Genomic DNA, 17,892 nt, shown 5'->3' on the forward strand with positions numbered 1-17,892 from the left:
ATTCTCTTTGTACGCTTTGGGCAGACTGAAATGACATGAGAAGCATCGCCACAATAAAAACACAACCTATTCTGACGTCTGAATCCTTGTTGTTCCGTTCTAGACAGAATCCTATCACACTGCATAGGCTCAGGCATCTGCTCTGAGGACAACGCCACAGCGCGCACAGTTCTGCGCTCCCGCAAGAGCCGATCAATCTGAATGGCCAGAGACATAGAATCACTCAGACCAACAGGCGTGGGAAACCCCACCATAACATCTTTAACAGATTCAGAAAGACCCTTTCTGAAAATTGCCGCCAAAGCATCCTCATTCCATTTAGTCAGCACAGACCATTTTCTAAATTTCTGACAATACAATTCTGCCGCTTCTTGACCCTGAATAAGTAAAATTTAGAAGACACCGCACACTCTTAGTAGATATTTATGCAAATTGTGCAAAATTTATTCAATATAACACTACACGTTAGTGACACATGGGAGCAATGTACAATTATAGGATAAGCGACCACTTGTAGTAACAATTGACGTTTCGGCTCTCCTGAGCCTTACTCATAATATCGCTTAGTGAAGCAATGGTAGGTACACATAGCGAATTACTTGCTTACAGGTATAAGTGGTGCTATTAGCAGATAAGGCGGTGTGTGACCAGTCGTGGTATGCTGCCCTGTGTGCTGAACCTGCGCCGGCATCTGCAGGGCGCGGGAGCGCCGCTTTACAAGATATCCACCCCAGGTTCAGCACACAGGGCAGCATACCACGACTGGTCACACACCGCCTTATCTGCTAATAGCACCACTTATACCTGTAAGCAAGTAATTCGCTATGTGTACCTACCATTGCTTCACTAAGCGATATTATGAGTAAGGCTCAGGAGAGCCGAAACGTCAATTGTTACTACAAGTGGTCGCTTATCCTATAATTGTACATTGCTCCCATGTGTCACTAACGTGTAGTGTTATATTGAATAAATTTTGCACAATTTGCATAAATATCTACTAAGAGTGTGCGGTGTCTTCTAAATTTTACTTATACGGGGACTCTCTTGTCCATGACACCTGCACCTCACCCTCCAAATTGACTGAGTGCACACCAATTATACCTTATTGCTTCTTGACCCTGAGATAGGGCCAACAAGGTCTTCTCCGCTTGATCCACGGAATTTGGTTCATCATATAATAATCCTAGAGCCTGAAAAAAGGCATCCACATTATGCAAGGCCGGAATCCCAGATTCCAGGGAAAATGCCCAATCCTGAGGGTCGCCACGCAGCAGGGAGATGACAATTTTAACCTGCTGAATGGGATCACCAGAGGAACGAGGCTTCAGAGCAAAAAACAGTTTACAATTGTTTTTAAAACTCAAAAATTTGGACCTGTCCCCAAAAAACAAATCAGGAGTAGGAATCCTAGGCTCTAAAAGCGGAGTCTGAACAATATAATCAGAAATACCCTGTACCCTAGCAGCAAGCTGGTCTATACGAGAAACTAATCCCTGAACATCCATGCTAGCACAAGACTCCTCAGTCACCCAGAGGAAAAGAGGGAAGAAAAGACAAAGCAGCCTGCAGAAAAAAAATGGCTCTTTCTTCCCTTTTTCTGAGATGCATTTAACTCATTGTTGGCCAGTTGTACTGTTATGATCCGGTGACCTTGGAGCCGCATGAGAGACTTTCTCAGGAGTAGGTGGTACCTGTACTGACCGCAAACCCTAAACTAACACCGCAACTAGAAGTAGCCGTGGGATGTACCTAACACGTCCTAGACACCTCGACACAGCCGGAGGACTAAATACCCCTATAAATGGAAATGGGAATTCTATCTTGCCTCAGAGCAGAACCCCAGAGGATAGGCAGCCCCCCCACAAATATTGACTGTGAGTATAAGAGGAAAAACACACGCAGGCAGAAAAACAGGATTTAGCAAAAGAGGCACTTCTAGCTAAACAGAAAAGGATAGGACAGAATTCTAAGCGGTCAGTATTAAAATCCTAAAAATATCCACAGCAGATAATACAAATATACTACATCTAACTAAAGACATAGAAAGTATATCTGCATCTCCTGAGAATCCAGCATGACTGAAAAATCCAAACAAAGTCTAAGCTGGACAAAAACACAATGAATTGCACTGAATTGCAAAGCACACTGCATGTGTGCACAGAGACAAAAAACCAGACACTTATCTTAGATGAATTGGCAGCAGGGCATGAGGAGCCAGAGAGAGATGCAATCCCTCCAAGTACAATGGACAACTGGCGAGGACTCATGGATCCTGCACACCTAAATACCTAATAGAGCTGAAATCAGCAGAAACACCTGCCCAGAATTACAACCCCAAGACAACTGCACTACCACCAACAACCACCGGAGGGACCCCAAGAGCAGAATTCACAACACTAAGTCACCCCTCTCCCTGTCTGACCACAACCTACTGACATTCTCTTCCCTCTCCTCTCCTAGTGCGCAACCCGCACTCAACAAACTCACCCTCACAGAAATCTCAAACACCTCAATTTACAATCTCTCTCTGAGTCCCTTTTCCCTCTTACAGACATAGCTTCCCTTCATGACACAGATGCTGCTGCCACTTTTTATAACGCCAGGATTCTGAGGATGTTTTTTTCCGAAAAGGAGGCCGAGGTCTTACCACCACACCGCCCTTTTGACTGTACTATAAATCTGGTTCCTGGTAATAAATTGCCCAAGGCCCGTTTGTACAACCTTTCTGGCCCGAAGCGAACCGCTATGAAGGAGTATATTTCTGAAAGCCTATGTAAAGGCCACATCTGTCCCTCTGTCTCTCCTGTGGTGGCTAGATTCTTTTTTATGAAAAACTAAAGATGGTGGTTTGCACCCGTGCCTCGATTTTTGGGAATGAAATAAGATCACAGTGAGAATTACCTATCCCCTCCCGCTCATCCCTGATTTGTACAATCAATTGTCGGGGACCAAATGGTTTTCTAAATTGGACCTCAGGGGAGCATATAATCTTATCCATATTCGGGAGGGGGATGAGTGGAAAATGGCATTTTTCACTTCTGAAGGGTTATTTGAGAATTTGGTTATGCCCTTTGGTCTCACTAATGCGCCATCTGTTTTTCAGAATTTTATCAACCATGTATTTTCTGATTTTATTGGGCGCTTTATGGTGGTATATTTATATTGATATCCTTGTGTTTTTAGCTACCAAACAAGTTCACATGGATCATCTATGTGCGATTCTCCTGAGGTTACGGGAGGACTCGCTCTTTGCGAAATATGAAAAATGCACATTTTTTGACCAAGAATTGTCCTTTCTGGGGTTCATTCTGTCTGACAAGAGGTTTCGTATGGTCCCTGGGAAGGTATGGGCCATTGTGGATTGGGTGCAACCCAGAGACTTAAAGGGTCTTCAACATTTTCTGGAGTTTGCAAACTATTATAGGAAATTCATTAAGGGTTTTCACAGGTGGTCAAGCCCTTCACTGATCTGACTCGTATGGGGGCTGATCTCAAAAACTGGTCATGTCCGGCTGTGGAGGCGCTTGCTTTATTAAAAAAATGCTTTATGTCTGCCCCTGTTTTGGTCCAGCCTGATCCATCTGAACTGTTCATCGTTGAAGTGGATGTGTTGGAGGTGAGGGTGGGGGCGGTGTTATCCCATGGACCCGCAACTTTGACTAACCTGAGACCCTGTGCCTTCTTCTAGAAAAAATTCTCTCCTGCTGAGAGAAATTACGATGTTGGGAATCGGGAGCTTTTAGCTATCAAGTTAGCCTTTGAAGAATGGAGGCACTTTTTGGAGGGGGGCTGTTCATCGGATCACGGTGATTACAGATCACAAGAATCTGTCTTATATTGAGTCGGCCAAACATTTGACTCCCAGACTGGCGCGGTGGTTGCTTTTTTTTCATGCTTTAATTTTTCTATCACCTTTCGGCCTGGTTCCAAGAATATGAAGGTGGGTGCCTTATCTCGCAGCTTGTATCTGATATCACCTCCCGAACATCATTCCTCCATTCTTCAGCACGGGGTGGACGTGGCAGCAGTGTCCTCAGAATTGGAGTGGGAGATTCGTGAGGCTCAGTCTCTTGCTCCTCCATCTTTGCCTGACAACAAGCTCTTTGTCCTGGCTCAGTATCGGTTGAGGGTGCTCCAGGAGTTCCACGATTCTGCTCTCGGTGGGCATCCTGGAATCTCGGCCACTCGTAGAGCTATTGCTAGGCTGTTTTGGTGGTCCTCTATGGCTTTTGATGTCTCTGTGTTCGTGTCTTCCTGTGATACTTGTGCTCGTGCTAAAAGCTCTCATAACCGTCCGGCCGGGGAATTGGTGTCATTGCCAATTCCGGATAGACCTTGGATTCATTTATCCATGGACTTTATCACTGATCTCCCGCCTTCCATTGGCAAAATTGTGGTCTGGGTGGTGGTGGATAGATTCAGTAAACAGGCGCATTTTGTACCTTTGGCGGGACTGCCTAATGCTGAAACACTTTCTAGGTAGTTTGTTGAGCAAGTGGTACGATTGCATGGCGTGCCTTTGAATGTGGTTTCAGATAGGGGGGTACAATTTGTGTCCAAATTTTGAAGGGTTTTTTGGAAAATGTTAGGTATTAATTTGGCCTTCTCCTTGGCCTATCATCCCGAAACCAATGGTCAGACGGAGAGGACCAATCAGTCTCTTGAACAAATTTTGCGGTGTCTTGCCATGTCCCAGCAGGATGAGTTTGCCTTTAATAGTCTTATTAATCAGTCCACGGGCACCTCTCCGTTCTTTTGTAATTATGGCTTTCACCCCCATTTTGGTGAATTTTCCAGGATGGATTCGGGGTGTCCAGGGGCTGATTCAGCCATTCAGCGGCTGAGGTAGGTATGGAGAGAGGTCCAGAGGAACATTGGGAAAGCTCAAGGCAAACATAAACAGTTTGTGGATAAACGACGATCTGCAGGACCCATATTCCTGGTGGAAGATAAAGTATGGTTGTCTACCAAGAACATTTGGCTGAAAGTTCCTTCCGGTAAGCTAGATCCCAGGTTTATAGGTCCTTAGGAGGTAATTGAGGTTGTCAATCCAGTTGCCTTTCACTTATGTCTACCTCCGTCGCTTCGGATCCCTAATGTGTTATATAAGTCTCTCCTGAAGCCATTTGTACCTTCCTCTGATGGGTCTCCATCCCCTGGCCTCCAGTTTCTGTGGATGGGCAGATGGAGTATAAGGTGGAATGAATTGTCGATTTATGCATGGTCCACAGTTTGCTGCTGTATTTGGTCCATTGGAGGGGTTAGGGTCCTGAGGATCAATCCTGGGTCCCGGCGCGATCGGTTCATGCCGATCAATTGGTTTGGGCGTTTCATGGGCGGTATCCTGGGAAAGCTGGGGGTCCAGTGGCCCCCCCTTGAAAGAAGGGTACTGTCGTGATCCAGGCCGGGTTTTGAGTCCTGTTTTCCCCTTTTCCCGGTCTGGTCATGTCAAGAGTTAACCGTTCACAGACTCTGTTTTGGATCAGGTTGGCTATTTATTGCTGCTGCTTCCTGCAGGCAATGTCAGTTATAGTTTTTGCCTAGTGCTGCTGTAGCCGACTCTGATTGCTCTGATTTGTCCTGCTGCGTTGCTATCTGAACCTGTGTCTCTGTTTTCCCCTATTCCCTTCTTAAGTCCATGTTTCCCTTCAGTGTGCTGACTCCCTGGTTTTGACTTAGCTAGTATCCTGACTGCTTTAGTCTTTTGTATTTTGGCTAATCCGCTCTTGACCGTTACTGACTCCCTGGCTTGTCTCTAACAGTGGGTTTGCTTATTCCTTTGGTGCTGCGCTACAGTCTAGGATTTGACCCGTTAGTTTGACTATTCTGCTGCCACCTGTGGTAGCCTCACTGCTACACTGCAGGCTAGCTCTGTTTAGATACAGTCCTGCTTCCACTCTACTGCCATCTAGTGGAGCCTGCAGCTACCTGCATTGCAGCAGCGTGACAATAACATTACTTAGCATATTACTACACAATAAAACAGTACCACATAAGACATCGTTTTACACATAAAACGTACCTGCTTTATTAGGAAGGAACATGACGGGATGCAGAGCATAACTTAGCCCCCAACACACCCCTTGCAGTATCACTTACTGGGCTGCTTGCTGTTTTATAAATCACTGTTTTATCTGCTGCAAGTCTACCAGTTTTCTGATTACTGAACTCTGTATAAGGCCGGCCTCACACTAGCGAGTTTTACGGACGTATGAGCGCATAAACTACGTCCGTAAAATTCTCATTACACACGGCCCAATGAATCTCAGCTCATATCTGCCGTATATTACGCATCCGTAATATACGGTCTTGTACGGCCGTAGAAAATCGCAGCATGCTGCGTTTGTCACCGTATTGCGCAAAAAAATCGCCAATGAAAGTCTATAGGGGCGAGAAAAATGCGGATTCCACACGGACCAGCAGTGTGACTTGCGAGAAATACGCAGCGGTGTTAGTGAAAAGTCGGTAATTCAATTGCCGGCTTTTCATTTCTCCTGCACAAACCCGACAGGATATGAGACATGGTTTACATACAGTAAACCATCTCATATCCCTTTTTTTTTTTGCATATTCCACACTACTAATGTTAGTAGTAGTGTGTATGTGCAAAATTTGGGTGCTGTAGCTGGGTGATCTGTACTTACATTGAGTCGCGGTGAGGCGCCCTCTGCTGGATGTCCTCATGAACTGGAGCCTTGGAAAAGTTCCCACGCTCGAGTTCATATGAGGACATCCAGCAGAGGGCGCCTCACCGCGACTCAATGTAAGTACAGATCATCCTGCTTTCCTTTCAGCACCCGGGGTTTACAGGCACCAGCGAGTGCTTTAGCACAGCTCCTGCCTGTAAAATGATTTAACCCCTTCAGATGGATTTACTTCGTGGGACGTGACAGATCAACAGAAGGTATGTATATTGTTGGTTTATTATTTTGCCCAGCGAGGGTCTTCAGGTGGATTGAGAGAGCAATAAAATATTAAAACAACCTGTGTGTTTATTTCATTAAAATACTTTTTAATAATGTGTGTGTTTTTTTAACCCTTTCATACAATTGGATTAATAATGGATAGGTGTCATAATTGACGCCTCTCCATTATTAATCTGGCTTAATGTCACCTTACAATAGCAAGGTGACATTAACCCTTCATTACCCCATATCCCACCGCTACATGGGAGTGGGAAGAGAGTGGCCAAGTGCCAGAATAGGCGCATCTTCCAGATGTGCCTTTTCTGGGGTGGCTGGGGGCAGATGTTTGTAGCCAAGGGGGGGCCAATAACCATGGACCCTCTCCTGGCTATTAATATCTGCCCTCAGTCACATCTTTACCACTCTGGCGAGAAAATTGCGCGGGAGCCCACGCCAATTTTTTCCGCCATTTAACCCTTTATTTTAGCAGCTACAGCACCCAAATTTTGGAATATGCAAAAAAAAGGGGGATATGAGATGGTTTACTGTATGTAAACCATGTCTCATATCATGTCGGGTTTGGGAAGGAGAAATGAGAAGCCGGCAATTGAATTACCGGCTTTTCACATATATCGCGCTGAATTAAATATAAATACAGAATATATATATATGTGTCTCAATGACACATATATATATATATATATATATATATATATATACTGTATATATGTTTTAACAAACATTTGAGCACATAAATCCATTAGATGTCGGTTTTGCAAGCCTGCGAGAAAATATCGCAGTACAGATGCCATACGGATTACATACGGAGAATGCCATGCGCAAAATAAGCTGACACACCCTGCCTACGGATGACATACGGACCACTATTTTGGGGACTTTTCTGCGTATTACGGCCGTAAAAAACGGACCGTATTTACATACGCTGAGTGTGAGGCCGGCCTAACCCCGCAGAAATCACAGATTGGCAGCTTTCTGTGCACACTGTGCATAGGCAAAAAGCTGCCAATCAGTGGTCTGGGTGGGGTTATACAGAGCTCATAAATATAGAGGAGTACCCGGCAGTAGGTTTTCTAGTCCTTTAGTTATAATCTCCTTCTAATAATAAAGTAATTTTATCTAAACTACAGCTAGCAACACAGTAAGTGACTCAACGCTGGAATCAAGGTCTCTGCCCCTACATTAGGCTGTTAACAGATTTTCTTTAAAGCCAGTTTTATATGTTTGATTTTCAGTCTGTGTATGGACTGTGGGATTATATATATATATCTATATATATATATATCTATCTATATATATATATATATATATATATATATATATATATATATATATATATATATATATATAGTGGTTGACTTTGGGTCAGGAGAGCTGAAGCCCATTTAGAAATCACTGACCATGAAACTCAGAATTGTGAAGCCAGCCTTGCTATCTTACATTTATCAATGTGGCTTTCATGTAAGCATGCTAACCGAACAGAATTCATTCCTTCCTGATTCTTTTTGACAGCAGTTGAAGACTAGAATGCAACATTTTAAAGGATTCACTAAAAAAAGTTGTAAAAACCAGTTGAAGACAAAATAAAGAGCATTTTTGATGTTGCGCCAAATTCATTAACTGTGTGAGCACAAAATGTCAGTGAATATCACAAGACAAGAAAAAAGATATGTGACTTTAATAAATAGCAAATTATGAATCGGGGCCATAGTTCTCAGTGATTTTCTTTTCAGCCAAACTTTGAATGCGGGTTGTGTATGGATGTGAAGGAGGGGGGTGGGCTGCTGTTAGAACGAGGAAGGATCTGAAAAGGGATAAAGACGTTTTATATCCTGTTTATTACATTGTAAGTGAAAGCTACTCTACTCCTCACCAGGCAAATGCAAAACCAAGCAAGACAGAAGCTTTATGAAGAAAGCCTATAGTAAGGAGTGAAAAACTAAGGAATTCCAGGAAAGAACAGCATCGTAAAGCATGTAACAAGCAGACTGCTTACAAAGACATCAGCCGCAATTTAAGATCCTGGTACAATGGCAATATCCAAAAGTTTGTTCTATTCTCTCATCGTTGCGCTCTTCCTGGCTATTGTGATCGTCATCCCCTTGGTGCTATTGCTTAGAGAATCCGACTGTGAAGGATTTCTAAATGGAGCGGTAGCTGCAGACTCTGAGATCTGCTCAAATATTGGCAGGTAAGTGGCCTTTATGCAGCATTACTCCTACAGAGAAAAATCTATTTTCTGTAATTGAAGGAAAGGAAACTGTTCCATGTCGTCGGATACGGTAAAGTTTTTACGCGCATTATTGCCATTCATATCATTATTTCATAAAAGTGTAATGTATTTTACCATTATGAACTTGATTGCGTTGGGCTTCTAAAGGGTGCCTGTCGATCAGGTGACTGTTCTGAATAAGGTGTCATGTATGTGTAAGATAAAAAAATAACACTATTTTTGGTGATTAGAAGATGTATATCCTGCATTTTTCACCAGTTTTCTCATCTGCAGACTCTGAGCTAGTAGATACTGTAGCAACAACGCTCTACTAGTTGTATCTCTGAGCTAATAGATACTTGCTGGCAGAGTGTCTCCCATGCGCAGTACACAGAGACATAAGGAATTCATGTACTCCTGTCTCTCTGTAACACATGTTCTGAAGCAGTAGCAGAATTGTGGACATTTTACAGAAGTATTGATCACTGTAGATGTGAATCCATCTCAGGGGTGAAATAAACTAGTAATAACTAGTAGTAGACCCAAAGACCCATACTAAAATTACCAAAAATGTAATGCACTTTATCTTAGTCCCCAAATACTGATTTAAATCTATAAATAACTCATCAAAATAATTTTCTAATAATAAATACATTAAAAAAACATTTACTTATAGTAAATACAATGTTATTAATTGCAATAATTATATACACAAAAGTGTGAAGGACAAAGAATTAAAAACACCCCATAAAAAGATAAGGCAGTGTGGTCAATGATAAATCACAACATGGCAAAAACTATAATTATGGTACATTTATCAAAAAGGAAGGGGGGTTAAATTGTCTGCACAACCATAGACACAGAACTTAAATAAAATCATGATTGTGTAAACAAATAACAAGATTGTATGAATTAAGGCTCTCATAATGGCAATGACCCCTCAAAGAAACTAAGCAAAATAGAATACTAATTAAATATAATGCACAATAATTGATCCCAAGGAGACCCCTCACAAGCAGAGCTTCTAATAATGTTCAATAGTGCAATAACACCATTACCCACCAACACTAGCCATCCCAGGACCCCGACACGCGTTTCGCATATACTGTAGCTTACTTTAAAGAAGCAGTTGGGTCAGTAAACTTCCCTTTCCTGTTTTTTCAGTCTGCTTTTCCTTCCGAACCTCTTCATTAGGCAGCTACAACCCTGTACGTAGAGCTGGAATTAAGTCTTGTGTAGAGGACGACATATTTTATTCCTGAGTGAATTATCAGTTCAAGAGGCAAAGGAAGGAGAAGATATGGATCCTATCTTAAGAAAGAAGCATTTTCCTCTGATAAGACATTTCAGAGCCCTGTTCCCAGATAACTTTAAATGTTGGCAATAACCTTTTAAACCCAGAACCAGTCATAAGGTTTTTTAGAAGTTTTTATAATACATTTTAACCCAAAACCATGAGTGGATATAAAGAGAAAGCAAATTATGATGAGAAGATTGCAGCAATGTTCACTGTACAATCCCAATACAAGGGCATCTACTAGCACCATTGGGCGTTAAGCAGTGATGAAAAACCAATAGTGTTCTGAAGATCAGACTTGGATATATCCCTGTTCTTCAAAGGGAACCTGTCATGTCCTTTTTAGCATTTAAACTGTCCCCAGTGCGTTTTTAATGTGCATCACTAACACATTTTTTTCATTAAAAACTGTGCTATAAAATTATCCAATGTCACATGTACAAATATGTGAATCTTTAGGATAACCAGGTAATTTGAAAGTGAAATCAGAGTCTGGTAGTTTCAACCAATAAAATGACATTCAGGTGTGAGTTGGTGACCTGTTTTATTTAAAGGGAACTTGTCATGTGTTTTTTTAGCATATAAACTGTTCCCAGTGCGTTCTTAGTGGTCCAGTGTGCATCATACCTGCTCATTAAGTCATAAGGGTGTGCTTCATTTTCATTCAGTCAAGGGTGTCGCTGCCAACACAATTTAATAGACGTTCTGGGTTGTGCTGACGGTATTCAAATCCACTGTAAAATCCTGTGCTTGTGCAGTGCGGAGCGTGGAGCTGTGCTTCTGCATTGTCGAGTGGGCAGCCGTGCTTGTGCAGTGCGGAGTGTGGATCTGTGCTTGTGCATTGTCCAGTGGGCAGCTGTGCTATTGCAGTGCGGAGCGTGGAGCTGTGCTTCTGCATTGTCGAGTGAGCAGCCGTGCTTGTGTAGTGCGGAGTGTGGAGCTGTGCTTGTGCATTGTCCAGTGAGCAGCTGTGCTTGTGCAGTGCAGAGCATGGAGCTGTGCTTGTTGCATTGTCGAGTAGGCAGCCGTACTTGTGCAGTGCGGAGCTGTGTTTGTGCATTGTCGAGTGGGCAGTCGTGCTTGTGCAGTGCAGAGCGTGGAGCTGCACTTGCGCAGTGTTGAGCAGGCAAACGCACTTGCGCAGTGTGTAGTGTGGAGCACCCCACACTGCGCAAGCGCGGCTGCCTTCTCGACACTGCGCAAGCACAACATGGAGCATCAAATTGCGACAGTAGTGATGCCCGTGACTGAACGAAAATGAAGCACACCCCTATGACTTAATGAGCAGGTATGATCTAACTATATAAAGTGCATTTTGGACATGATTACAGTGAAGTTTTTAATGAAAAAAACTTGTTAGTGATGCACACTGCATCACTAACCACGCACTGGGGACAGTTTACATACTAAAAAGGACACGACAAGTTCCCTTTAACACCTTAATGATAGCCAATTTTTCTTTTTACTGACCTGAGATATAATAGACTAGTAACCCCGTACAGGTGATAATCCAGCAGCTGGACACTATAGCTGACAAGTTACTGCATCATCCATGCTCAGTTTCAGCATCATCTGTAGCGCCCCCACTGCCGCAGGGCCGAGGGGTACCCAGTACCGGGCCTCTGAGTTTCTGCTCTGGGGTTGTCACGGTGGCTAGACCCGGTCCGTGACCCTGCTGAGGGGCGTACAATGATAGGTGGAGGGAATGGTGATGATGTTGTGGTGGTGCAGTGCAGGTGGCAGTAAATAACGAGGACACCAGGTTGCAGTCTCTTTACCTCTTTACTGAAGACTTCAGGATCCTCAATCCGGAATACGGTTAACCAGGCTGCGCAAGCCTGGCCGGTCCGATGGCACCTCCAGAGCTCCCTTTGCAGGTGGAAATCTGTGCCTACCTTCTAGCGCTTGTGTGTTGTAGTCCTTCCCTGCTAAGCACCACGGGATAGTCCTCACAACTGTTGTGTCTGTTTCTCATGTTCCCTCACAACTCAATTCTGATATTCTTCCACGTCCCCCAGATGATATGGCTAGGACGCACCCGTATGACGGGGAGGCTCGGAGCTCTTCCGGGACTCTAGCGTTGCCCCACTCCTGTTGTTACCCCCCTGTGTCTTCCTAGGTCAATTGGGTGAGACAGCCCGCCTATAACTGACTGTCCTGCCGTAGGTTTGAAGTTTGGCCTGGAGCTCTATACTTCCTCGGCGTTCCGGCCACCGGTTATGCGCCTCGATAGGATGTTGCCTCGTCTTACAGCACGACTCCTACTGGTATTCTCCTTGTTGCGTTGATCTCGTTTCTCACTCAGCACAATAAACCTCGCTTCTTGTCCTTTCTTGGGGTACCGCCGCTATATTGTGCAGGCGCGGTCCCGTAACGTTCTCTCTGGTTGCTAGGCCTCTGTCAGGATCCCACCCCTGACAGGGACCCCTCTGAATCTTCCCCTACAACACCCTCTGCCACAAGATGTTGCCTGGTTCCAACCCAGTCAGCTTTCTGAACTAACTTCCTGCCTAACCCCCAGTTTTACCAGATTGTGAGGAGTGGCCTAATACATAGAACCCTTAGCTCCCCCTGGAGGCCAGACTGTGAAGTGTATTGGTGTCTGTGATACCTGGTCAGAAGAACTCCTTCAGTGCCATCGGACGTACCATAGCCCCCTTAGCGGCGGAGCATCAGTACTGCAACGACCAGGACTCTGGGGCGCTGCACTCCCCCCCGGCTAAATCCAGTACTCCTGGACTGGGAAGAAAACAACAATACATGTCAGCAAAAAGACATACAATTTTGAAAATGCAAGTACAAGTAAACTTTTTTAACAGAGCTTCCCTTTATGGGAGGTGAGGACACTTGAACGTTACAAACATGGTTAAATACTTTAAATAACATAATATAAATAACTTTTCTTACCCAACCGGGTATTCTACTAAGTGCAAAATTTTTGAATAATAATTTAACATTGCCTTTAAGGACGTACTCGCTAAATCCACTAAAGACCCTCTTATAAAACATTATAAGGCTAATCAACTTTTCTGCATTCTCCTTCTTTACATCTGCAGGACCGCCTGTCCTATCCGCTCCAGGCCTACTGCCTCTCCTTTCTGTTACAGGACCGCCCCTTTCAGCCTGGGCCTACTGCCTTTCTACTACTATACACGGTATACACTCACCGGCCACTTTATTAGGTACACCATGCTAGTAACGGGTTGGACCCCCTTTTGCCTTCAGAGCTGCCTCAATTCTTCGTGGCATAGATTCAACATGGTGCTGGAAGCATTCCTAAGAGATTTTGGTCCATATTGACATGATGGCATCACACAGTTGCCGCAGATTTGTCGGCTGCACATCCCAAAGATGCTCCATACAAGGCAGGATGGATCCATGCTTTCATGTTGTTTACGCCAAATTCTGACCCTACCATCCGAATGTCGCAGCAGAAATCGAGACTCATCAGACCAAGCAACGTTTTTCCAATCTTCTACTGTCCAATTTCGATGAGCTTGTACAAATTGTAGCCTCAGTTTCCTGTTCTTAGCTGAAAGGAGTGGTACCCGGTGTGGTCTTCTGCTGCTGTAGCCCATCTGCCTCAAAGTTCGACGCACTGTGCGTTCAGAGATGCTCTTAGGCCTACCTTGGTTGTAACGGGTGGCGATTTGAGTCACTGTTGCCTTTCTATCAGCTCGAACCAGTCTGCCCATTCTCCTCTGACCTCTGGCATCAACAAGGCATTTCCGCCCACAGAACTGCCGCTCACTGGATTTTTTTTCTTTTTCGGACCATTCTCTGTAAACCCTAGAGATGGTTGTGCGTGAAAATCCCAGTAGATCAGCAGTTTCTGAAATACTCAGACCAGCCCTTCTGGCACCAACAACCATGCCACGTTCAAAGGCACACAAATCACCTTTCTTCCCCATACTGATGCTCGGTTTGAACTGCAGGAGATTGTCTTGACCATGTCTACATGCCTAAATGCACTGAGTTGCCGCCATGTGATTGGCTGATTAGAAATTAAGTGTTAACAAGAAGTTGGACAGGTGTACCTAATAAAGTGGCCGATGAGTGTAGAACTTATCATCCATCTTTCAGTTCAGGATTACTGAGCCATCTCTGTATGGCTCCTAGGAGGACTCACTGACTAACCCCGTACGGGTTCACTTTCTGTCCTCATTCTTTTATCAACATCATTAAACATTTCTCACAATCAACTAGTTAGCTACATATAACTTTTACATATCAGCATCATCAGTACTTTCTTTCAAAACATCATCATTCTTTAAGTGCTTTTGATGAACATCCCCTTTAAGAAGGGACTAAGTCTCTAGGAGGTAGTGCAACTTCTCAAGCTGCAAGTCTGTTCGCAGTAAGGACTCCGGTGCTGGTTCCAAGACCAGTGTCTTCGCAAAGAGTCCTTTCTTTGTGTAAAACCAGTAGAGAGCACCTTTAAGAAGGTGCAAACTATGTTCAAAAAGTTTGTAATCATGCATTGTTCATGATTCAGCAGTTCTTGATAACTTGTGCAAACAGGTAGAAAACAAAAGAAATAGAAAGCAATAGGGATCCCGGGTAAACAAAGGGATCCCTTTAAGAGTTAACCCTGATCGGGTTGTAGCAGCAAAAACGGGAAACAAACAGTTAACTATGTACAAATGATGAAGCATTCTTGCCTACTCAGTTTCTGGCAGCGCAGGGGGCAGTCTCTGATCTGCGGCCGATGCGGTATCAGTGTCAAGGGTTGGTCTCTCGGGTGCAATCAGGTCACCCGGTGTCTGGATTCAAAGGCTAACCCTGGCTGCAAGCTCGGTAGCCGCAACAAGGCGCACAGTGGCGATAGTAATAAGATCTGTCAAGTCCGGTTCAATCATGGTCGGGGCAACAGGTGACACCCCCTCAGGCCCACATAGTTGGACATCCCGAGCGCACCATCCTTGCGCACTCCGGTGGCGGGTGTAGGTCACCTGATCCCCCCTTTGCAATAGTGAGTCACCATATTGGTTGCGGCAGGGAGTCTTCACGTTGTAACTGGTAACGAAGATGTCAGTCGGTAGTCCCGGTTCCTGTATGGAGCCCCAACCCCGCTTTGGGTGAAAGGCCAGCACAGTTCCCCGCTTTACCACGTCTCTCCTGCTGTGCGCAGGTTTTGGGTGTCGTACTGTTAGCGGCTCAGTCTGTTCGGTCTCCTTTCGGTTTTTCCAATGTAGGATCAGACACTGTTTATATTGTTCCCAGGTGAGCACAGCAAGGGTGAGGCCTTCCTCCCGAATTCCATCCGGCCCGGTCCAGGGGGTGTCCCACCGGAGGACCACCCCGTCTGCGCTCACGTCTATGGGTTCCCCCATCCTAGTCGGTAGTGGAGGTACCAGCCTCCCCATCACGTCGGGGGTGAGCACCGCCAACCCCGCCAAGAGGAGACAGTTATTGTTGGGGTGAGGAGCAGTCGCGGGAGCGGGATCGGTCAGGGGAGCAGAATCGGCCGGGGGAGTAGGGGCGCCCTCCATACCTGCGCCTGATGTGATTCCACCGATGTCGATCCGTTCCATTGACAAGGACACTGGAACCAGCTGCAGCCTGGACCGCGGCTCCTCCAAGGTGGCCTCTCGATGTGGCTCCGCTCTCCATGGCTCCGTGGTCGGGATAGGTAGGCTCGGCTCCTCCGCCGGCGGTTCCAAGGAGTTCAGACCCTTCCGCTGTGGTGGAAGTGGATCCGCCTCTGGCGGGTGAGGGCAAGCCGGAATCGCTTCGCTGTCGCTCGGGCACTTGCTGTTCATCGTCGCTGTCCGGCATTCGGCGGCAACGCATGCACCTGGCTCCGCCATTTCTCCGAGGTCGAGCTCCTTCTTCGCCTCGTTCCCACCGTTGCAAATCAAGGGGTGGTTCTCCTCTGCTGCTGGGCAGGTCGTCATCTCGCAGCAGAAGTCGGAGGGGGCAGTCGCTACTTTTGGCGCCGCTTTGGTGGTCTCCTCCCATGGCACGCCCCTCTTCTTCCTCTGCGCTCCCTGTGGTACTGCAATGGCGGCGGGTCTTGGCGGGAACTTTTGGCGGCAAGTGGCAATACACAGTCTTAGCAATAAGTCACAGTCCAAGTATAATAAATCACAGTTCCAAGGCACACATGACCTGATTCTTCAGGCTTAAGTAGATCCTGTTCGTGACGCCAAGTTGTAGCGCCCCCACTGCCGCAGGGCCGAGGGGTACCCGGTACCGGGCCTCTGAGTCTCTGTTCTGGGGTTGTCACGGTGGCTAGACCCGGTCTGTGACCCTGCTGAGGGGCGTACAATGATAGGTGGAGGGAATGGTGATGATGTTGTGGTGGTGCAGTGCAGGTGGCAGTAAATAACGAGGACACCAGGTTGCAGTCTCTTTACCTCTTTACTGAAGACTTCAGGATCCTCAATCCGGAATACGGTTAACCAGGCTGCGCAAGCCTGGCCGGTCCGATGGCACCTCCAGAGCTCCCTTTGCAGGTGGAAATCTGTGCCTACCTTCTAGCGCTTGTGTGTTGTAGTCCTTCCCTGCTAAGCACCACGGGATAGTCCTCACAACTGTTGTGTCTGTTTCTCGTGTTCCCTCACAACTTGATTCTGATATTCTTCCACGTCCCCCAGATGATATGGCTAGGACGCACCCGTATGACGGGGAGGCTCGGAGCTCTTCCGGGACCCTAGCGTCGCCCCACTCCTGTTGTTACCCCCCTGTGTCTTCCTAGGTCAATTGGGTGAGACAGCCCGCCTATAACTGACTGTCCTGCCGTAGGTTTGAAGTTTGGCCTGGAGCTCTATACTTCCTCGGCGTTCCGGCCACCGGTTATGCGCCTCGATAGGATGTTGCCTCGTCTTACAGCACGACTCCTACTGGTATTCTCCTTGTTGCGTTGATCTCGTTTCTCACTCAGCACAATAAACCTCGCTTCTTGTCCTTTCTTGGGGTACCGCCGCTATATCGTGCAGGCGCGGTCCCGTAACGTTCTCTCTGGTTGCTAGGCCTCTGTCAGGATCCCACCCCTGACAGGGACCCCTCTGAATCTTCCCCTACAACACCCTCTGCCACAAGGTGTTGCCTGGTTCCAACCCAGTCAGCTTTCTGAACTAACTTCCTGCCTAACCCCCAGTTTTACCAGATTGTGAGGAGTGGCCTAATACATAGAACCCTTAGCTCCCCCTGGAGGCCAGACTGTGAAGTGTATTGGTGTCTGTGATACCTGGTCAGAAGAACTTCTTCAGTGCCATCGGACGTACCATAGCCCCCCTTAGCGGCGGAGCATCAGTACTGCAACGACCAGGACTCTGGGGCGCTGCACATCCATATCTGTTTAACCCTTTAGATGCTGCTGTCAATAGTGACGACATGATATAAATGGTTATCGGGGTGTGGGGGCTTCCTCTTTATCTCCATTGACACCCTGAGATTATGATTTTGTGGTCCTGATGTTTGCCATGGCAATTCACGACCAAATAGCGGCCTTAGAG

General features: G+C 45.9%; 1 protein-coding gene across 1 annotated transcript in view; it reads left to right on the forward strand.

Moving 5' to 3' along the window:
• The first annotated feature begins 8,764 nt into the window (after positions 1-8,764).
• GGT5 (gamma-glutamyltransferase 5) overlaps positions 8,765-17,892 on the forward strand; it is a 143,708-nt gene continuing 134,580 nt past the window's right edge. Inside the window, exon 1 of the mRNA XM_077293607.1 lies at positions 8,765-9,114. Coding sequence (XP_077149722.1) covers positions 8,954-9,114 — 161 coding nt within the window. The 5' untranslated portion in view covers positions 8,765-8,953. The remainder of the gene's footprint in view (positions 9,115-17,892) is intronic.

The sequence above is a fragment of the Ranitomeya variabilis genome, chromosome 1 (assembly GCF_051348905.1).
Source record: "Ranitomeya variabilis isolate aRanVar5 chromosome 1, aRanVar5.hap1, whole genome shotgun sequence".
Taxonomy (NCBI): Eukaryota; Metazoa; Chordata; class Amphibia; order Anura; family Dendrobatidae; genus Ranitomeya; species Ranitomeya variabilis.